The following is a 23033-nucleotide window of genomic DNA, read 5'->3' as shown; positions in this document are numbered from 1 at the left end:
TAAAGTCCTGTGAACAATTACTGCGCATGTGTATGCATGGGTAGATGTTCATGCACTCACACACATATATAATGGACATATTTTAAAGAACAAACCTGTTATTTTCACTCCATCCTTTGTTTCAGTTGGGACTCCAACACCAAACTCATTTTCTCCAGAGACTCTGAAGTAATAAATTCCACCTTCTTGCAGATTGGTAACTTTGTAGGAAAGACGATGGCAATTGTTGGTTACAGTGACCCAAGCCTTCTTGCTTGCTTCTCGTTTTTCAATGTAATAGTTCTTCACAGGAGCACCTCCATCGTTCTCAGGAGCTTCCCAGGACAACACTGCTGATTCTTTTGTTACATCTTTTACAACGATATTAGACGGAGGTCCCGGTGAGTCAAGCACTTTGACAACTAATGTCAAAGTAGCTGTGCTCACAATATTTTGTAATGTTAGTGTATACTTTCCAGAGTCATTCCTTGTTGCTTTTTCAACAGTAATTGAGGTGCGGTTATCTGAAGTATCAATACTTGCTCGAGTACGAAGGTCAGTATCTGACTTGCTCCACATTACATTAGGGATAGGCTTTCCTCTGAAAGGTACAGTCATTGTAAATGAGCCGCCAGCTTTCACGACTAAAGTCTTTCTCATTTCATTGTCAATATCAAATGCAGGCTCTTCTTCCCTTTCTTTTGCCACCTGAGCTTCTGAAACATCACTTGGATCACTAGTGCCAACCTTGTTGATAGACCTAACTCTGAAAACATATTCAGCTCCTGATGTAAGACCGATTACAGTGTACTCTGTACCTCTTAAGCTTTGAATAGCAGTTGACCAATCAGTTTCACTAGTTAGCTTGTATTCAACTGTGTATCCAGTAACAGGAGCACCACCATCAAATAAAGGCTTCGTCCATCCAATTGTTATATGTGACCTTGTAGAGTCCACAATCTTAGGCCTAGATGGAGGTGATGGAAGGAAAACAGGATCTTCTGCTTTAATGAATGGTGAAGTATCACTAGGAAGACTAAGACCTGCAGCGTTTTCTGCAAATACCCGATATTCATATTCACATCCTTGCCGAAGGCCTGTAGATTTTACCCTTAGATCATAAACGGGCTTTTTGTTCACACGTATCCACCTCAGGCTGTTTTTCTCACGCCTTTCAATCACATATCCAGAAATTTCATTACCTCCATCACTGTCAGGTCTTGCCCAGCAAATGGTCATGGACTCCTTTGTCACACTAGTAATATCTAAAGATGTAGGTGGGCTTGGAACAGTAAAAGGATCAAGGGCCTTGACAGCATCACTTTCCAAAGGTTCACCAACACCATACTTGTTAACCCCCATCACTCTGAAGATGTATTCATTTCCTCTAAGTAGTTTTGTCACTTTGCAGGATGTTGTTGGATGCTCTGCTTCACAAAGAGTCCATGCAATTCTACTGGTCTCACGCTTTTCCACAATATAATAGTCAATCTCTGCACCTCCATTTTCTTGAGGTGGTCCCCATGACAGGTGACATTTTTCAGCAGTGAGTCCTTTGATTTCTAGTGGGGCTGCTGGTGGACCAGGTCTATCAAGTACTTTGCAATTGACAGCTAATGATCTAACTCCAGCAACATTTTGTAATGTCAGCACATATTGCCCTGAATCCCGTCGAATGCAGTCTTTGACAGTTATTGCAGTAGTGTTATCAGTTGAAACAATTTCAACTCTTGCTTTTTCTTCAATGTCTTTGCCATCCTTTGTCCATGAAACTACTGGTAAGGGTCGCCCTGCAATATCGGCATTGATTTTCAAGATCTCTCCAGCTTTAACAACAACAACGTCCCTGAATTTGACATCCATCATAATTCTTGGAGCCTCAACATCATCCTTTACAGTCACTGGCCCAGTTGATTCAGATGGCTCACTAAATAGTCCAGCAGCATTCCTTGCAATTACATGGAATTCGTATCGCTGGTCTTCAGTAAGTCCTGTTACATCAAAGAAAGTTTCTTGCACATTAGTGAAGTTGCACTTCAGCCAACGACCATCTGGTAACTCTTTCCGCTCTATAATATAGCCTGTGATCTTAGCACCACCATCATATTCTGGCTTGGTCCATTTGAGTGAGACACATGTTCTTGTAATGTTAGTCACTTCTGGTTGGCCAGGAGGATCACATGGGTCCCTTGCAGCAACAGGCTCACATGATTTGCTACATTTACCTATTCCTACAATGTTTTCTGCATACACACGGTATTCATACATTAGTCCTTCATCAAGGCCTGTGACCTTCATCTGGGTGTCACTTATAAGAGTTTTATTTACTTTAGTCCAAAGGATGCTGCTTCTTTCTTTACGCTCAAGGTGATAACCAAGTACTCTGCTACCTCCGTCATTAACTGGCTCTTGCCAGGTTACAACCATGAAGGCTTTCGTTGCGTGTGTAATTTGGGGAGTACCAGGTGGGCCAGGAAGACTAAATGGATACTCTGCAACAACAGGTGCAGTTTCAACGAAGGTGCTCCTGCCATAGCGATTTTCTGCAGAAACACGGAATTGATATTCTGATCCTGTGGTTAAGCGAATTATTTTTATTGAAGTTCGTGCAACTGCCGCAGACACTATATTCCATGTTGTAGTAGATGTTTCTCTCTTCTCCACAATATAATTATTAATTTGACACCCACCATCATACTCTGGGGGTTTCCAAGATATGGTTACATTATCATTGCTGACATTGTCAATATGCAATGCTGTTGGAGGTCCTGGCTTGTCCAGTACAATTACAGTGATGGAAGCTGTTGTAGAGCCAGCACTGTTTGAAACATTTAATTCATAACTCCCTACATCTTCTTTCAATGCTTCCTTGATTGTTAGTGAAGTTGATGTCTTTGATGTTTGGACATTTACCCTTGTTGTCTCTCTTAAAGGCAGTCCATCCTTCTTCCAGCTAACTGATGGAACTGGCCTTCCTCTGATGGGCACATCAATCTTAAGATCTTCACCAGCTTTAACACTGAAAGTATTGAAAAGGAGCTCAACTGAAGGCTGGATTTCAATATCCTTCGCAACTACTGGAACCCCAAGCTGCCTTGGATCGCTCTTCCCTTTTTCATTAACAGCACATACTCGGAAAGTGTATTCTTCTCCCACACTTAATCCTGATATTGTTGCTTCTAATGTTTTAACTTGTGTGCAGGTGCTCCATTTTTCACTTCCTTTAGTTTGCATTTCTACTACATAGCCAGTTATTTTACTGCCACCATCACTCTCAGGTTTCTCCCATTTAATAGTAGCAGTGTGGCGTGTGACATCAACAAGGGTAACTTTCCCAGGTGGATAGGGTGGTTCAGAAGCCTTAACTGGTTCAGTTGTTTCTGCTGGCAAACCGACTCCATATTCATTTGCCGCCAAGACACGGAAGTAGTAACTACATCCTTCCTGTAGCTGATCAATTCTGAAGACATTCTTGGTACAGTTATTTGTAATAGTGGCATATGCCTTTCTTGTGGTTTCTCGTTTTTCAATGATGTAATTTGTAATTTTAGCACCACCATCAATAAGTGGGGGCTCCCAAGCTAATGTCACTGACTCTTTCTTCACTTCTCTGATATTCAAGTTCACAGGTGCACTTGGTGTATCAAGCACTCTCACGTTAACAAAAGCAGATTTTTTGCCACTATTGTTTTCTAAGGTCAGGTTATATCTACCACTGTCAAATCTGTTTACATTATCAATGACCAACATTGTATATGAACTGGTAGCCTCAATCTGGGCTCTGTCGCTCAGAGTGCCTTCTGCTTTCTCCCACTTTACTTCTGGTTCTGGCCTCCCTTTGATAGTGACAAACAATCGCAATGTGCCACTAGCACGTACGGTGACAACTTTTCTGAGGTCTGCATCAAGTTCAATTTCAGGAGGTTCAATTTTTTCAGCAGCAACAACACTACCAGGTATAGTTGCTGGTTCTCCAACTCCTTCAGAGTTGATAGCACAGATGCGGAAGTTATACTCACTGTTCTCTTTAAGTTTGTCTACTGTGAATTGCTTTCCTTGTAGCCCTGATGGAGGTGTGCAAGTTGTCCATTCATCAGCAGTAGCTTCTTTAAATTCCACCATGTATCCTTTAACAGGCGCACCACCATCGTAAATGGGCTTGTTCCATGCAAGGGACACAGATGATCTGGAGGTATCTGTCACCTTTGGATTGCTTGGAGGGCCTGGTGGATACACTGCATCACAGGCTCGATAGAAAACTGATGGTTCACTAGGTTCACCAACACCAGCAGCATTTTCAGCAGAAACCCTAAATTCATAGAAATGGCCATCTGTAAGCCCAGTTACTCTGAGTCTTAAGTCTGTTAGTCTCTTCTTATTGCACTTGGTCCACCGAATACCATCTTTGTCTCGCTTCTCTAGTATGTACCCTTCAATTTCAGCACCACCATTATCTGTTGGACGACCCCAGGTTACAATCATAGAATCTTTTGTGATTGCAGAAACTTCAGGTATTGAAGGAGGGCCTGGAGGTTTGTATGGATTACATGCCAACACAGGCTCGGATTCCAGTGGTTCACCAATTCCATATTTGTTGACAGCCATTACACGGAAAATGTACTCATTGTTTGGAAGAAGCCTGGTTACTTTGTGGTTCAGAGCTTGCACATCAGATGCCACTTGTGTCCATGAAAGTCGACTTGTCTCTCTCTTTTCTATAATATAATGTGAAATGTTAGAGCCACCATCATGTAAAGGTGGTCCCCATGCCAGATAACACTTTTCTGCAGTCACACCTGTAACTTTCAAAGGACCTTCTGGAGGTCCAGGTCTGTCAAGTACTTTTACAGTGATTGGTATAGACTTTGTGCCACCAACATTGCTCAGTTTAAGTGTATAAATGCCTCCATCCACTCTGATGCAATCTTTGACTGTGAGAGTTGTTCTCTCAATGGTAGACTTAATTTCCATTCTTGCAGTTGCTCCTTCAAATTCTTTTCCATCTTTCGACCATATAATATCAGGAATAGGTTTGCCATGGATGTCAGCCTCAAGAACAAATGTTTCTCCAGCATGGACAACAATGACATCTTTGTATTTTGGATCCAGTGAAGCTCTTGGAGCTTCAATTTCATCTCTGGCAATAATTGGTCCTGTGCTTTCAGATGGTTCACTTATGCTACCAGCTGCATTTCTTGCAATTACTCTGAATTCATATCGTTGGTCTTCCACAAGACCAGTTACTGTAAACTCTGTTTCTGTTACATTTGTAAAGCTGGCTTTCATCCAACGACCTTCAGGAAGTTCTCTCTTTTCCACAGTATATCCAGTTATTCTGCTGCCACCATCATATTCAGGTTTTTTCCATTTTAGTGTTACATAATTTCTTGTAATAACAATGGCGTCTGGACGGCCAGGTGGATCACAAGCATCTCGAGCAACGTACAGTTCAGATGATTTGCTAACCTTACCTATACCAACAATGTTTTCAGCAGCAACTCTGAACTCATATTCAAGACCTTCCTCAAGGCCATCTGATTTATATTTTGTGTCCTGAATGAGGGCCTTATTCAATTTTGTCCAAAGAATGCTGTTTTTATCTTTACGTTCTAGATGATATCCAATAACTTTGCTTCCTCCATCATTAACTGGTTCATTCCATTGTACTATCATATGATCTTTGGTAGCTATGCTGACAAATGGTGTTCCTGGTGGACCTGGTTCTTTGTAGGGATATTGAACAAGAACTGGTTTAGAATCCAGTGCGGTGCTCTTTCCATATCGGTTTTCAGCACTAATTCTAAACTGATATTCACTACCCGTTTTAAGGTTTGTTACTTTAATAGTTGTTCTTGCAACAGTCGCTGATACCATCTGCCAGGTAGTGGTAGTAGTGTCACGCTTCTCTACAATGTAATTGGATATTTGGCAGCCACCTGTGTATGCTGGTGGTTCCCATGACAGAACAACAAAATTCGAGCTAACTTCATCAAAGCGGACAGGTCCTTGTGGTGGGCCAGGCTTCTCTAGCACAATTATATTAAGATGTTCTGCTGCTGTGCCTGCAGTGTTGGTTACTGTCACAGTATATTTACCGAAATCATCCTTGTTGCTTTCTTTAATATACAAAGTAGTTGATGTAGGTGTATCTTCAACATGTAACCTGGTTGTCTGTCTCAGAGGCTGACCATCTTTTTCCCAAGTGATAGTAGGCTTTGGTCGAGCTATAAAGGGTATTTCTACTTTAAGGTCTTCTCCAGCTTGTACAGTGTATGTATTGAACATTAGTTTGATATTTGGCTGAATGGTCAGATCTTTGGCAATCACAGGAACTGCCAGTGGTCTAGGGTCACTTTTGCCTTTTTCATTGTATGCCAGGACACGGAATTGATATTCATGTCCAGAACTCAGACCAGACACAACTGCATTACAGACTTTGGTTTCAGTAACAACACTCCATTTATCAGTTCCTTTTGGCTGCATTTCAACAATGTACCCCACAATTCTGCTACCTCCATCATGCTCAGGCTTTTCCCACATAAATGATGCACTTCTCTGAGTCACATCAGTGAGAGTCACTTTTCCAGGAGGCAAAGGTGGTTCTGAAGCTTTTGAGGCATCTGCAGTTTCAACTGGAACACCAATTCCATATTCATTTTCAGCCATTACTCTGAAATAATAAATTGCCCCTTCAATAAGGTTATCAACTCTAAAACTTGTTTTGCTGCACTTTGTGCTCACATTTGCATATGCTTTTCTGGTTGATTCGCGTTTATCAATCACATAGTTCTTTATTTTTGCCCCACCATCATTAGCTGGAGGCTCCCATGTCAGTGCAGCATAATTTTTCCTTATTTCTTTGACTACTAAATTTTGTGGTGGTCCTGGTGTGTCAAGTACTTTAACTGTGACAAATGCAGACTTAGAGCCACTGCTGTTCTCCAGTTTAAGGATATATTTTCCAGCATCATTTCTATCACAGTAATCAATGGATAACTGTGTGTAATTCAGGCCCTTTTCAATTTGAACCTTATCCGTAAATTCTCCTTCTTCTCGAGACCACATGATTTCAGGAGTTGGGCGTCCTTTGAAAGGTATGTTTATCCTGACAGATCCACCAGCTCTAACCACAATTCCCTTCCTTAATTCTGAGTCAATATCAAGTTCAGGAGGCTCAAGTTTATCTTCTGGTTTAACTGTGCCAGGAACTGCTGCAGCTTCACCTACTCCAATTTTGTTAAGAGCACAAACTCTAAGTTTGTATTCTTGATGTTCAATGAGTTTCTTGATCTCAAAGCGATTGACTCTCAGGCCAGTCTGTGGGGTAACTATTTTCCATTCTTCTTCATCAGCTTTGCAGATTTCTACAATATATCCAAGGATTTCACTGCCACCATCATAAATAGGCTTACCCCATGCTACTGTAATTGAATTCTTGGTAGTATCCACAGCATGGGCATTAGTGGGTGGGCCAGGTTTGAACATAGGGTCACATGCTTTCCAAAAGGGAGTGATTTGGCTTGGCTCACCAACTCCAGCAGCATTTTCAGCGGATACTCTAAATTCATATTCATGATCTTCTGCTAATCCTGTGACTCTTAATCGCAGATCTGTAATTCGGCGTTTGTTACATTTCACCCATCTGATACCAGCTCTGTCCCTTTTTTCAACAATGTAGTTAACTATTTCACTGCCACCATCACTATCCGGACGATGCCAGGAGATGGTCATGGAATCCTTTGTAATGTTGGTTACTTCAATGGATTTTGGTGGACCAGGAACAACAAATGGATTTTTCATTAATACTGGTGCAGACTCCAGAGGCTCCCCAACTCCATATTTATTAACTGCCATTATGCGGAAGATATACTCGTTTCCTTCCAGAAGTTTTGTTACTTTCAGCATTGTGGCTACAGCATCTGAAGCAACAACTGTCCATGCAAGGCGACTTGTTTCTCTCTTCTCAATTATGTAGTGAGAAATGTCACTGCCACCATCATGGATTGGTTGCGCCCATGTTAAGGAACACTTGTCAGCAGTAACTCCAGAAACTTGAATACTCTCTGGAGGTCCTGGTCTGTCCAGTACTTTTACTGTTATTGGTACTGATTTTGTTCCTGCAACATTAGAGGCTTGCAAAATATATTGCCCACCATCAACACGTATGGCATCTTTAACAGTAATCAAGGCCTTGAAGTCTGTATTCCTTACTTCACATCGGGCTGTATCTTCAAGTACTTTATCTCCCTTCAACCACAGACTAGTGGGAATTGGCTTCCCATGGACATCAGCCTCAAGTTTGAATGTTTCTCCAGCGTTTACAACAATTGCATCTTTGTATTTGGGATCCATGGAAATTCTTGGAAGCTCAACTTCATCTTTTGCTGTTATTGGTCCTGTGCTATCAGATGGCTTGCTTACTGCTCCAGCGGCATTCCTTGCAATGACTCTAAATTCATATCGTTGGTCTTCAGTAAGGCCTGTTACGGTAAACTGAGTTTCAGTTATATTGGTGAAGCTTGCTTTCATCCAACGACCTTCAGGCAAATCACGTTTCTCTACTACATAGCCTGTAATTTTGCTACCACCATCATATTCTGGCTTTGTCCACTGCAGAGTAATTGAACTTCTTTTAACAATAATAGCTTCAGGGCATCCTGGAGGATCACAAGGGTCACGCGCTACATAACACTCAGAAGCTTTGCTTGCTTTGCCAACACCAACAATATTTTCTGCAGACACTCTAAATTCATATTCAATGCCTTCTTCAAGGTTAGCTGTTTTGTAATGTGTGTCTTGAATAACTGACTTGTTTACCTTTGTCCACAAAATGCTGTTTCTTTCCTTTCTTTCAAGATGATAACCTAAAATTTTACTTCCACCATCATTTACTGGTTCATGCCATTGCACAACCATAGAGTCCTTTGTAACTGTTGTCGCAAACGGTGTGCCAGGAGGACCTGGTTCTTTATAGGGATACTGAGCAATAACTGTGTCAGACTCCAGGGCAAAGCTCTGCCCGTATCTATTTTCAGCAAATATTCTAAACTGATATTCTGATCCAGTTTTGAGCTTCATCACCTTGAAAGTGGTTCTTGCAACGGTAGCTGAAACTGTTTCCCATACAGTGGTGGTTGTATCTCTCTTATGAACAATGTAGTTAGTGATTTGGCAGCCACCCGTATATAATGGAGGGTTCCATGATAATGTAATACTTTCAGCACTAATTTCATCAAATTTAACAGGGCCTTTTGGAGGATCAGGCTTGTCAAGTGTTATAATTTCAACAACTGCAGATTTCTGTCCAACAACATTAGCAACTGCAATTTCATACACCCCACTGTCTTCTTTAGTGACCTCTTTAATATTCAGCACAGTAAGTTTAGGTGAATCGATGACATTAACTCTAGTTGTCTGTTTTAATGGCATGCTATCTTTGGTCCAAGTAATAGTAGGTGTAGGTCGACCAGATATTGGTATTTCCACTTTTAGGTCTTGTCCCACTTGTATACTGTAACTGTGGAATGCTGGTCGTACATCTGGTTCAATAACTAAATCTTTGGCTGTTATTGGAACAGCAAGGGACCGTGGATCACTCCTACCCTTTTCATTTACAGCCATTACCCTGAAGAGATAATCTTGTCCTTGAGATAAGTTAGTAACAATTGCTTCAAGAACTTTCACACGCGTACATTCTGACCATTTTTCGCTGCCCTTAACTTGCATTTCCACTATGTATTGCAAAATTTTGCTTCCACCATCATGTTCAGGCTTAGCCCAGCTTAATGAAACGCTGTTTCTTGTAACATCGTCCACTGTTATCTTTCCTGGAGGTTGAGGAACTTCAGCAACTTTAACTGGCTCACTTGTTTCTGCAGGCAGGCCAATTCCAAATTCATTCTCTGCACAAACTCTAAAGTAATAATAGCATCCCTCCTGAAGTTGAGCCACTTTCCACGATGTCTTGTGGCAGTTTGTTACAACAGCAGCATAGGCTTTCCTTGTGGCTTCACGTTTTTCTATTATATAATTTTTAATTTTAGCTCCACCGTCTATCGAAGGAGGCTCCCAGGCAAGTGATACTGAGTCTTTGGTGATTTCCTTAATTTTCAGGTTCTCTGGGGGGCCTGGGGTATCTAGGACTCTTACACTGACGAAGGCAGACTTAGTTCCACCACTGTTTTCTAAAGTAAGAGTGTATTTTCCAGTATCAAATCTGTTAACGTTGTCGAGAACCAGCGAGGTAAAGCTGCTAGTGCTGTCAATAACAGCTGCCTCTCTGATGTCACCATCCACCTTGCTCCATTTTACTTCGGGTGTTGGGCGTCCTCTGATTGGAACAAATAATCTTAAGGAGCCACCAGCTCTTACATTGATAACCTTCCTCAGTTCCAAGTCAAGATCAAGGTCTGGAGCTTCCAGCTTTTCTTCGACAACAATAGTTCCAGGAATGTCCGCATGCTCTCCTACTCCTGCTTTGTTAACAGCACAAATGCGGAATTTATATTCATGCTTCTCCTGCAATTTTTCTACTTCCATATTAGTTTTCTTAATTCCAGTTGGTGGTGTGCAAATTGCCCAGTCCCCAACACTCACATCACATTTTTCAACAATGTATCCTTGGATTTCTGAGCCACCATCATAGATTGGTTTGCCCCAGGAGAGGAAAACTGAAGATCTTGTAACATCTATTGCTTTAGGATTGTTGGGAGGACCCGGTTTGTAGATAGGGTCACAAGCCTTATAATAAACAGAAGGTGGGCTTGGCTCACTGAGGCCAGCTGCATTTTCAGCCGAGACTCTGTATTCATAATCATGACTTTCTATAAGTCCAGTGACTCGGTATCGAAGTTCACTTATCAAACGCTTGTTACATCTTGTCCACCGAATGCCTTCTTTATCACGTTTTTCTAGAACATAACCCAAAATTTCACTGCCGCCATCAGAGGGTGGTCTTTCCCATACGACAATCATAGAATCCTTGGTAACAGCTGAAACCTCTGGGGCCTTTGGTGGAAGTGGCACTACAAATGGATTTTTAGCCATTACAGGCTCAGATTCAAGAGGCTCCCCAACCCCATATTTGTTTACAGCCATGATGCGGAAAACATATTCGTTGCCTTCCAAAAGTTTAGTAACTTTGAAACTAAGGGTTTGTACATTGCCATCAACTAAAGTCCAGACTAAGCGGCTTGTTTCTCTTCTTTCAATTACATAATGTGAAATGTCACTACCACCATCTTGCAGTGGGGGTTTCCATGCCAGGTAACATTTTTCAGCAGTAACTCCTGTTACAACAACCGGACCTTCAGGTGGGCCAGGTTTGTCAAGAACCTTAACATGAATGGAAGCTGTCTTTTCACCTGCAGCATTCTTGGCCAGCAATACATAATGCCCACTGTCAATGCGAATGGCTTCTTTGACGCTTAGGCTCGTGGCAAAGTCTGTCGTTTTTATATCCAAGCGTGCAGTATTCACGAGTTCCTTGTCGCCTTTTAGCCACTGAATAGAAGGCAGCGGCTTACCGTGAACATCTGCGTCAATCTTGAACGATTCGCCAGCATGCAGTACAAGGGTTTCTTTAAATTTGGGGTCCATACTTATGCGAGGTGGCTCTACTTCATCTCTTACGGTGACTGCCCCCGAGCTTTCAGATGGCTCACTGAAAACGCCTGCAGCATTGCGCGCAATGACACGGAACTCATACCTTTGATCTTCAACTAGGCCAGTTACTGCAAACTGGGTCTCAATAACATTTGTAAAGCTTGCTTTCATCCAGCGGCCATCAGGTAGCTCCTTCTTCTCAACAATGTAGCCGGTGATCTTGCTTCCGCCATCGTATGCTGGTTTCTTCCACTGAAGAGTAACAGAGTTCCTTGTGACAATGATAGGCTCTGGACGGCCAGGAGGATCACAAGGATCATAAGCTTTGTAGCATTCTGAACCTTTACTTGCTTTCCCGATACCAACTATATTTTCTGCATAAACTCTGAATTCATATTCAAGGCCTTCCTCAAGTCCAGTTGTTTTAAAGTTAGTGTCAGTAATTGCCGCTTTGTTCAGTTTAACCCAGAGTATGCTGTTTCTTTCCTTGCGCTCCAAATGATAACCAATAATCTTGCTGCCGCCATCGTTGACTGGTTCATTCCAGTGTACAACCATACTATCCCTGGAGACTTTTGGTACGAAAGGAGTTCCAGGAGGCCCAGGTAGTTTGTATGGATACTGGGCTACCACAGACTCTGATGTGAGATATGTACTCTTTCCATATCTGTTTTCAGCAGCGATTCTGAATTGATATTCACATCCAGTCTTTAATCTAGCTGCTTTTAGAGTTGTTCGGGCAACAGTAGCTGAAACAATCTGCCAAGCAGTAGTGGAGGTGTCTCGTTTTTCCACAATATAATTGTTGATAGAACTGCCACCATCATATTTGGGTGGTCCCCAGGAAATGGTAATGCTGTCTGCAGTTACGTCATCAATCTTCACTGGTCCAGTTGGAGGTCCTGGCTTGTCAAGGACAACAATGTTAAGAATTTCAGTAGCTTCCCCAGCAGAGTTAGAAAGTTTTACTAAATATTGTCCAACATCTTCTCTACATGCTTCTTTTATTGTTAGCAAAGTGTTGTTGTCTGTATTTTCTTCGTTTACTCTAGTAGTTTGTCTCATTGGCAAATTATCTTTGAGCCATGTTACAGATGGCTTGGGTCGACCAACAAATGGAACATCAACCTTTAAGTCTTCACCTGCTAGTACACTGAAGGTAGTGAATAACAGTTTGAAGGCTGGTGGTATCACAAGATCTTTCGCAATAACTGGTACACTCAATTGTCGAGGATCACTGATTCCTTTTTCATTCTGAGCTGAAACACGGAAAGAATATTCTTCACCCTGGATCAGTCCAGTTATAACAGCTTCAGTAACTTTTACAGTAGTGCATGTGGCCCATTTGTCACTGCCTTTGCTCTGCATTTCTACAATGTAGCCCAAAATTCTGCTTCCTCCATCATGTTCAGGTTTTTCCCAAGACAAAGATACACTCTTTCGTGTCACATCTAATATAGTTATTTTTCCTGGAGGAAGAGGTCTTTCAGAGGCCTTAATAGAGTCTGATGTTTCAACAGGAAGCCCTATTCCATATTCATTTTCAGCTAGAACTCTGAAATAATAGTTGCAGCCTTCCTGTAGATTGTCCACTTTCCAGCTGGTCTTATGGCAATTGGCCATAACTGTTGAATATGCTTTTCTTGTTGCCTCACGTTTTTCAATAATATAATTTTTAATTTTAGAGCCACCATCTATGAGGGGAGGTTCCCACGTGAGAGTCACAGATGACTTTGTAACCTCTTTTATCTTCAGATTCTGTGGGGCGCCAGGTGTATCAAGAACCCTTACAATTACAAATGCTGATTTACTGCCTGAGCTGTTTTCTACAGTCAGTATATATTTGCCACTGTCAAATCTATTCACATTTCCAACTGTAAGTAGTGTATAAGAGCTTGTGGATTCAATAGTGGCTTTGTCTAAAGACTCTCCAAGTTCTCTTGACCATTTCACTTCAGGCGCTGGTCTTCCTTTAATTGGGACAAAGAGTCTTAAAGTACAGCAAGCTCTGAGGGTCACAACTTTACGTAGGTCTGCATCAAGTTCAATCTCAGGAGGCAGTATCCTTTCTTCAGCTTTTGGTGTCCCAGGAACAAGAGCAGGTTCTCCAATGCCTTCAGAGTTCATAGCGTAGATTCTGATTTTATATTCCTGGTTTTCTTTTAGATTAGTGACGGTAAAGGAAGTCGCCTTCAGCCCTGCTGGTGGAGTTACAATTTTCCACTCATCTTCTTCAGGTAATGCTGTTTCAACCATGTAGCCTGTGATTTCTGAGCCACCATCGTATATTGGCTTATTCCAAGCAATTGTAATTGAGGACCTGCTTGTGTCTAATACACGAGGATTTCCTGGTGGACCTGGCTTAAATACAGTATCAGAAGCTTTGTAGAATGGACTGCTTAGACTTGGTTCACTTACACCAGCAGCGTTTTCAGCTTTCACTCGGTATTCATATTCATGACCTTCTGTGAGTCCAGATACTTTATAGCGCAAATCTGTGACAACTCGCTTGTTACATTTCACCCAGCGTAGTCCAGCTCTGTCACGACGTTCTACAATATAATTGATTATAGGACTTCCACCATCAGAATCAGGGTGTCCCCAGCACACAATCATAGAGTCTTTGGTTGCAGCTGTAACTTCAGGTGTCTTTGGTGGATCAGGTACTACATAAGGATTGACTGCAAGAACAGGCTCTGATTCCAGGGATTCGCCAACGCCATATTTGTTAACAGCCATGACACGGAATATATATTCATTGCCTTTCAATAGCTTTGTGACCTTTAATTTTGTTACTGGAACTTCTGTGGCTACAGTTGTCCATGCCAATCTGCTAGTCTCACGTTTCTCAACAACGTAATGGTCAATACTTGCGCCTCCGTCATCCAAAGGTGGTAACCACGACAGGACACATTTTTCTATGGTAACATCAGACACAGCCAGAGGCCCTTCTGGAGGGCCAGGTCTGTCTAGTACTTTGACATTGAAAATATGTTTTGCAAAGCCACCTGGATTGGAGGCTGTAAGTGTGTATGCACCTCCATCTCTTCTTATAGAGTCCTTATTGTGAAGAACAGTTGAGAAATCCGCTATTTTAATTTCTAATTTTGCTGTGTCTTCAAGCTCCTTTCCTTCTTTTGTCCATGTCAGAGTTGGTGGAGGGCGACCTGAAACGTCAGCTTCAAGTTTGAAAATTTCACCTGCTTTTAATATCAAAGTGTCTTTGTATTTAGCATCAACCATTATCCTTGGTGCTTCAATCTCGTCTCTGCACGTTATTGCATCTGATGGTTCAGATGGGTGGCTAACAGCACCAGCCGCATTTCTAGCAATCACACGGAATTCATAAGCAGCATCTTCTGTGAGACCACTAACAGTGAACTCAGTTTCTAGTATATTGCCGAAGTTAGCCTTTAGCCATCGGCCATTAGGAAGATCTCTTTTTTCAACAGTGTAGCCAGTTATCTTAAAACCTCCATTATATTCAGGTTTCTTCCACTTAAGTGCTACTGCATGTCTTGTAATATTGAGAGGAACTGGCTTCCCAGGAGGATCAATAGGGTCCAGGGCCAATACTGGCTCAGATGGCTTGCTTGGTTTACTCTTGCCTGCCATATTTTCTGCTATGACTCGGAATTCATATGCAAGGCCAGATGTAAGACCACTTGATTTGAAGATATTTCCTGATATCAGAGCTTTACTTACAGTCTGCCAAAGAATGCTATTTCGTTCTTTTTGCTCAATGTGATATCCCAAAATGGGGCTTCCTCCATCTGACAGAGGCTCGTGCCAGCTAATGCTAATTGCATCTTTTGTGACTGCAATCACTTGAGGAGTGCCTGGAGGACCAGGAACTTTAAAAGGATAGTTAGCAACTACATTCTCTGAACTGATAGATGGTCCTGAACCATATCTGTTCTGAGCTTTAACACGGAATTGGTACTCTGTTCCAGTAGTGAGGCGAGCAGCTTTAAAAGTAGTACGTATAACAGTAGTTGCTAACTCAGCCCATGAAGTACTGTCGGTTTTACGCATTTCTACAACATAGTTACTTATTGGAACCCCTCCATCGTTCAGTGGAGGTTCCCATGAGAAGGTGACAAAGTCGGATGAAACTTCTTCAAATTTGATTGGCCCTGTGGGAGGTCCAGGAACATCATGCACGTGTATAGTTATAACATCACTAACTTCACCAACAATATTTTTAGCTGAGATTGGGTATCTGCCACTATCGTTTCTAGTGCATTCATTAATGGTTAGGATGGTTGCAAAAGCAGTATGTTCAAAGTTTACTCTTTGAGTTTGTTTAATTAACTGGTCTTCTTTTTTCCAAGTAATAGTTGGCCTTGGGCGACCAAGCACAGGTATTTCAACTTTGATATTGTCACCAGCTCTGGCAATTACTGTTTTCTGATAAATACCACGCAAATCAAATTCTGGAAGCATCATTTGCTCTTTAACAACAACTGGTCTGCTTTCTCTTGGATCACTTCTTCCAGCACTATTAACTGCCATAACCTGGAAAGTATATTCTTCATTTTCAGTCAGATTCTTTACCACACATTCTAATGTTTTCACAGTTGTGATATGTGTCCACTGAGTTGAACCCTTTTTCTGGGCTTCAATAACATAGCCAGTAATCCTGCTACCACCATCATGTTCAGGCTTTGGCCAAGCAAGGCTGACTGTCTTCCTTGTGATGTCCATGATATTAAGGCTCTCTGGTGGTGATGGTGCCTCTGACGCTCTTACAGGTTCAGCAGTTTCCGCAGGTTCACCAATTCCAAATTCATTTTCAGCAAATACTCTGAAGTAATATTCACACCCTTCAGCCAAATTAGGAATCCTAAGCGAGCATTTTGGGCACTTTGTTGTGATGGTTGAATATGCCTTTCGTGTTGACTCACGTTTTTCAACTATATAATTTGTTACGCGTGAACCACCGTCAATTAGAGGCATATCCCATTGTAGGGTGATGGTATCTTTAGATATGTCTCTGGGCTTGAGATTTATTGGTGGCCCTGGTGTATCCAAGACTTTTACATTGACAAAACCAGTCTTCTTGCCAGCAGCATTTTCAAGGGTCATGACATACTTTCCTGCATCATATCTATTGCATTCTGTGACAATGAGAAGCGTGAAAGAGTCTGTATTTTCAATACTGGCACGTCCTCTAAGTGAAATATCATCCTTGGTCCATGTGATGTCAGGAGTTGGGCGCCCTTTAATTGGAACAAATACCCGAATGGTCAGTCCAGCTCTAACAACAAGAGTTTTCCTCAGCTCGGCGTCTAATTCAAAATCAGGAACTACTTCACGTTCCCTGATTTCAACATCTTTTATGTTTGCTGGTTCGCCAGCGCCAGCAGCATTGAGGGCGATAATTCTAAAATTGTATTTGGCTCCTGGCTGGAGATTAGCAACCACAAATTCTGTGATTCTTAGAGCAGTCCCTGTGGTATCTTTCACCCATGTTTCTTCTCCTTCTTTTTGGTGCTCCACAATATAGCCGATTATATCAAGTCCGCCATCATAGTGAGGTTTACCCCATGCTAGGCTGGCAGTTGTCTTTGTTGTATCAGTTACGCGTGGGTTGGAAGGAGGTCCCGGTGGATCTATAAATAATGAAAAAAGGCAACAAATTTTATTGATTGGAATCCTTATAGGCAATCATGCTATAAAGGGATAATTTTTTTTCAAAGTACAGAAATCATACTAACATGTAGCATCCTTGGTTAATACTGGCTGAGAAATATCACTGGGTGGCCCAATTCCTGCCCTATTTTCTGCACTGACACGGAATTCATATTCATTTCCTTCTAGGAGTCCAGTCACTTTGCATCGGAGGTCTGATACTGGTTTCTTTGTAACTCTGACCCATCTCACGCCTTTTCTTTCTCTTCTTTCCACGTGGTAGCCTGTGATTTCGCTGCCACCGTCATCAGCTGGCCTTTTCCAGGTTATAGTAACAGTGTCTTTCGTAATGTTTGATACTTCTGGTTTACCAGGCGGACCAGGAGGCCCTAAAAGGAGGAAAACAGGTTTTGATAAACACATAAATGTTTTCATATATATATACAGCAGTAAATTTATACAGTATACCTTTTGAACAGTTTTGCTTACCAAATCTATCCACCATTCTAACTGGCTCTGATTGAGATGGTTCTCCTTTGCCATACTGATTCACAGCAGAAACACGGAAAAGGTACTCATTTCCTTGAATAAGCTTAGTCACAACATGCCTACAAGACTGAATGTCTTCAGCAACTTGAGTCCATAGAAGGCGGCTAGTTTCTCTCTTTTCAAGAACATAAGACTTGATTGGTGATCCGCCATCTTCTGTTGGGGGTGTCCATGTGAGAGTAGCCTTTTCAGCTGAAACATTGCCCACTTCAACTGGTCCAGGTGGGCCTGGTACATCTAAAACTTTTACATGTACGTGTTCTTCTTTAGTACCAAAAGGATTGGTTGCAGTGATCGTATATTCACCAGAATCTTTTCTAGCGGCATACTTGACAGAAAGCGTAGAAGAGGTTGGAGTCGATTCAATATGAACAGTCTCTGAAAGCTTGAAATCTTTGCCTGCTTTGGACCACACTGAAGTTGGAAGTGGCTTGCCACGGATGCTAATAGCAGACATCGAGATGGTGTCTCCTGCCTTAACAGTCAGGCCTTCTTTGATAGTAGGATCAATAACAATTGTTGGTGGCTCTGTAAAAGAGAATTAATATGTTAGGAAAGAAGATACTTAAAACATTAAAAACTGGTGTGTGCCTTTACAGGGAATACGTACCATACTCATCCTTGCATATAATGGCTCCAGTAGATTCTGATGGAGGACTAATAGCACCAGCGGTATTCTTAGCTCTAATTCTGAATTCATATTTAGATCCTTCAAAAAGGTCAGTTACTGTATATGCACATTCCTGAACATTCACATGGTTTGCCTTCATCCAAGTCTTTGAAGGTAGATCACGTTTCTCCACTATGTAGCCAATTAATTTATGTCCGCCATCATATTTTGGTTCTGTCCAGATCAGAGTCACTGAGTTTCTAGTCACACTGATAACTTCAGGCTTCCCTGGAGGATCTGGAAACAACAGAATACAGAAGTAGTAAAAGTGTATATCACAGTTTTCTAACACATGAAGACTTATCTCTTTACTTTGGGAAGCTTACCAATTGGATCCAGGGCTACAATTGGCTCAGAAGGCAGACTTGGTTTACCAACTCCAGCAAGATTGATTGCCATCACTCTGAATTCATATTCCAAACCTTCCGTTAACCCTGTTACTCTGAAGTCTCTCATCTTTAGTGGGGTCTTGTTTGCTCGCTTCCACAAAATGCTATTTCTTTCTTTATATTCAAGGTGGTAACCTACAGAAGCATACAAACACAGGAAACACTTGCTTAGTATTTTAAAAGGTAAACAAAAATGGGGGAGGCTAGGAACCAACTTTTCTAATTTGCAAAAGCATCCTTGTCTGGTATCTCTGAGCAGTTTCTGTCACTGTCACAGGACATCAGGCAACTGGCTACTTAACAAGCTTTGCAATACAATCCTAAGGCGGTGGTAGTAAGCCAGTAGGGCAGAACTCTGCACTCTTTTGTCACTTGTATTTTCCCCTCCCATTGGAAATGTGGCTCAACATCTCCCTGATTTGGGGCACTGGAAGGCTTTGAATCTAAGCTGCTTCCCAACATTCCCCCCTTGTGCCTTACAGACACCAGAGCCTTGACATTCATTGGGTCTGGACTTGACAAGAGCTGGTGGAGGGTAGGAACATGTGTTACATCCTAGGATTTAACACCTTGGGGAATCTTATGCAAAATTAAATGTCAAAATAAATACCTGTGATAGGTGAGCCACCTGTCTTTTTGGGGTCTGTCCATGTTAAAGATGCAGAATCACGCCTAATCTCGACAATTTTGGGTGGTGGTGGAGCATCGGGAACATCTAGAAATATAATAAATGTAAGAGAGAATTAGAATGAACCTTAAATGACAGAATGCTTCACATCGTACATATTTTTTGTGCTTACCAAATGGATGCCTTGCGATTATTGGGTCAGATTTAAGACCTTCGCCAACTCCATATTTATTTTCAGCACTGATTCTGAAAGTATATTCACTGCCTTCATGAAGTCTTGTGACTCTGAAGGTAGTTTTCTGCACAGCGGACACACATGCGACCCATTTATTATTCACATTGTCTCTCTTCTCAATAATGTAGTTAGTGATTTCCGAGCCACCATCATCTTTGGGAGGGCCCCATTTTAATGTCATGGCATCAGCTGTGACTTCATCAAATTTCACAGGTCCTGTTGGGATTCCAGGTTTGCCAACAACCTTCACAGAAATAGTGCCTTCTTTACTGCCAGCAACGTTCTTCAGTTTGATTGTATATTTCCCAGCATCATCTTTATGACAATCCCGTACAAGGAGTGAAGTGTTAACTGCTGTAGCTTCAAATGCAACTCTTCCTGTCTCAGTAAGAGGCAGGTCTTCCCCTTTTTTCCATGTCACGGTTGGTGCTGGTTTGCCTTTAATAGGGATTTTCAGGCGGAAACTGCTTCCTTCTCTAGCTAAATAGCACAAGCCTGGCAGGTCTTTTAAATCAAGATCAGGTGCCACTGGAAGACAAAAAGGTATTGAATGATTGTATGTTCAGCGCGGTGAATACAGTTGCTTCATTTCAGTAACTTCTGTTCTGTAAAAGAACGAAAGGTTTTGTGACACCTCTGCTGTTTTTGCTTTACTAGACTGGCATGGCTATCTCATGGGTAGTTCTATCGTTCGCTATACTGACAAATGCCGTGTGCTCTGTGAACGAGAAAATGTATGAACCTACTCACCTATATCATCCCTTGCCAGCACTGTAATTTCATTAGGTGTTCCATACCCAGCTTCATTTTGTGCTCTCACTCTGAAAGTATATTCTTTGCCTTCTATTAAGTCTCTTGTTGAATACTGGAGATTCTTTGACCTCATAAGTTCCTGCCACTGATTTTCACCAGTCATAAGTTCAACGATATATGCATTAATGCGGCTTCCACCATCGCTAATGGGCTTTTTCCACGATACATTGCAGGATGACTTTGTCACAGCCAGAGCCTTTAAGTCTACAACAGGTCCAGGTGTTTCTAGCATAGCAGGGAGAAAAGAATATAATGATGAACAAATCGCCAATATAAAGTTAGACACACAAGAGCCTTTTAACAATAGCCTGATAGTGTAATCATGTGAATATTCTCACCAGAAGCTTTAACCGCATCATGAGTTTCACAGGGGTCGCCAATGCCATATTCATTTTCAGCAAAAACCCTGAAGAAGTAAGATTTGCCTTCCTCCAAGTTAGAGATCCTGAAACTTGTTTTGGGGCACTCTGTGGCTACTGTAGACCATGACTTTCTCTCTGCATCACGTTTTTCAACCACATAGTTCTTCACTGGACTCCCGCCATCAATTATGGGAGGTTCCCATGAAATAAAGGCAGAATCTTTAGATGCTTCTTTTACAATCAGGTTAATAGGTGGCCCAGGAGTATCTGTACAGATGCAAATTAACCATTTCAGTTAATGACTAAAATATAGAAAATAAAATGTGTATGGATAGATAAGACAATAATAGGCAATCATGTAGCACTTACCAAGTACTTTGACAACCATTGTGTATGCTTTTTTGCCACAGATGTTCTCCAGACTCAGGACATATTTTCCAGAATCGTATTTGTTTACATTTTCACAGCGCAGGAAAGTGTCAAAGTCAGTTGATGTGATATCTAGTCCTTGTCTGTCTCTTATATTGGCATCCACTTTAGACCAAGAAATCTTGGGAGGTGGACGGCCTCTCACCGGCACATAAATCCTCATTGTGACTCCAGCACGTAATACTAGAACTTTCCTCAATTCAGCATCAAGCTCTCCCTCAGGTGGAACTGCATTGTAAAGAAAAGTAGACGTCAAATAAATTGCTGATGATAACAATTTAAAATATAATGGGGAAAAATCAGTGTCAGTGGCTGAGGCAGGATGGGAATGGAAAGGGAAGAGAGAGAAAATACAAAGCAATGATGTTAGGGGGAATAAAGCTCAGGCTTTCTTTTTTCTTTTTTTAGAAAAAGCAAGTGGATGAGTAAAAGAGAGGAAATCTCTCTAAATGTTACTCTAGCCTTCCTTTCCCAATTGCCAGTTTTTATGCCACCCAGCCAGACTACAGTGGTTTCTCATATTCTTCTCTCACTTTGTTTTTGAGAGGAATCCACTCTACACTTCCAGTCAAGTTGGAGTCCCTACTTTTCTACAACTATCTAGGAGCTTCCCATTGGGAAAGTGTGCTCGCCTTGCACTCAAAACATGATACCTTTGCATTATTATTCAGAAGAAGGACATTGCTTTCTTTCACACAAGACAGAGAAGGAGCAAGTGTGTTTCTAGGTACAACAATGATAGTGCAGCTGGAAAGAAAAGCTGAGTATTCAATTCTGAAGAAAATTTTAGAAACAGAGCAGAATGAGGAGCATGTGCCTGAATTGTGTGATTTTTGACAATTGAGGGAATAGTGGTTTAAGGACTAGACGTATGTGTGTTCATGGAACAGTTTGGCACAGAGCCCCTAGTTTCTCATAGTCAGGCCCTCCACTAAACCTTCTATACCGATACCCACAATAGGCACAAAATTTTACAAGTCAGTTTCTTTTCAGGACAACTTACTTAAAATGTCCTTGGCAAGGTGTTTGTCTGGCACATCGCTTGGGTCACTATATCCAATTTTATTGACAGCATAAATGCGGAACTGGTATTCTGTGTTCTCCGTGAGTCCAGTCACAATGTAACGGGTATCTGGCAAATTCCTTGGCAAATTGCACCGGACCCAGTTATCTGTATCTGCTCGTTTTACTTCAACAAGGTAGCCAATAATGGGGCTTCCACCATCATATGCTGGTTTGGTCCAAGACAAGGTTATAGAGCTACGGGTGGTGTCAATCACTTTGGGGAATGCTGGTGGGCCAGGAGGATCTGGGAATGAAAGCACCAAGAAATTACACAATTATGATTTGGCAAACCCATTTGCATACACTCACAAAGTCACAGAAGTCTGAAAAATGTGCATGTGTTCAACTTACACTGAGGATCACGTGCATATACTGCTTTAGATACTCCACTAGGTTTGCCGAGTCCTGCTTTATTCATTGCAGTTACCCTATACTCATATTCTGTTCCTTCTTGGAGTCCAGTGGCCTTTATGGTTCTTTCAATGACGGGCTTTCTATTCACTTTTGTCCAGTTAACTGCCCTCGTTTCACGTTTTTCAACAATATATCCAGTTACAGGGGAGCCGCCATCATCAGCAGGTGCTTTCCAGCTTACCGACATGAAATCTTTCGTTATGTTACTAATTATAGGTGGTTCACATGGTCCAGGCACATCTATAAATAATAATTTGAAATG

General features: G+C 41.7%; 1 protein-coding gene across 50 annotated transcripts in view; it reads right to left on the bottom strand.

Moving 5' to 3' along the window:
* The window catches only part of TTN (titin), a 307843-nt gene that overhangs the window by 42697 nt on the left and 242113 nt on the right, over positions 1-23033 (bottom strand). For all 50 annotated transcript variants that reach the window (XM_035133990.2, XM_035134229.2, XM_035134116.2 and 47 more), the window contains 12 exons: positions 22709-23011; positions 22296-22601; positions 21233-21520; positions 20840-21130; positions 20439-20726; positions 19626-20216; positions 19436-19540; positions 18763-18960; positions 18377-18673; positions 17707-18294; positions 17304-17606; positions 96-17198 (listed from right to left, as the gene is read on the bottom strand). In XM_035133990.2, the coding sequence (XP_034989881.2) occupies positions 96-17198; positions 17304-17606; positions 17707-18294; positions 18377-18673; positions 18763-18960; positions 19436-19540; positions 19626-20216; positions 20439-20726; positions 20840-21130; positions 21233-21520; positions 22296-22601; positions 22709-23011 (20661 nt within the window). The remainder of the gene's footprint in view (positions 1-95; positions 17199-17303; positions 17607-17706; positions 18295-18376; positions 18674-18762; positions 18961-19435; positions 19541-19625; positions 20217-20438; positions 20727-20839; positions 21131-21232; positions 21521-22295; positions 22602-22708; positions 23012-23033) is intronic.

Source organism: Zootoca vivipara, chromosome 1 (genome assembly GCF_963506605.1).
Source record: "Zootoca vivipara chromosome 1, rZooViv1.1, whole genome shotgun sequence".
In the NCBI taxonomy this organism is placed as follows: domain Eukaryota; kingdom Metazoa; phylum Chordata; class Lepidosauria; order Squamata; family Lacertidae; genus Zootoca; species Zootoca vivipara.
The sequence above is the reverse complement of the archived record's forward strand: the minus strand, read 5'-3'. Positions and strand labels throughout refer to the sequence as shown.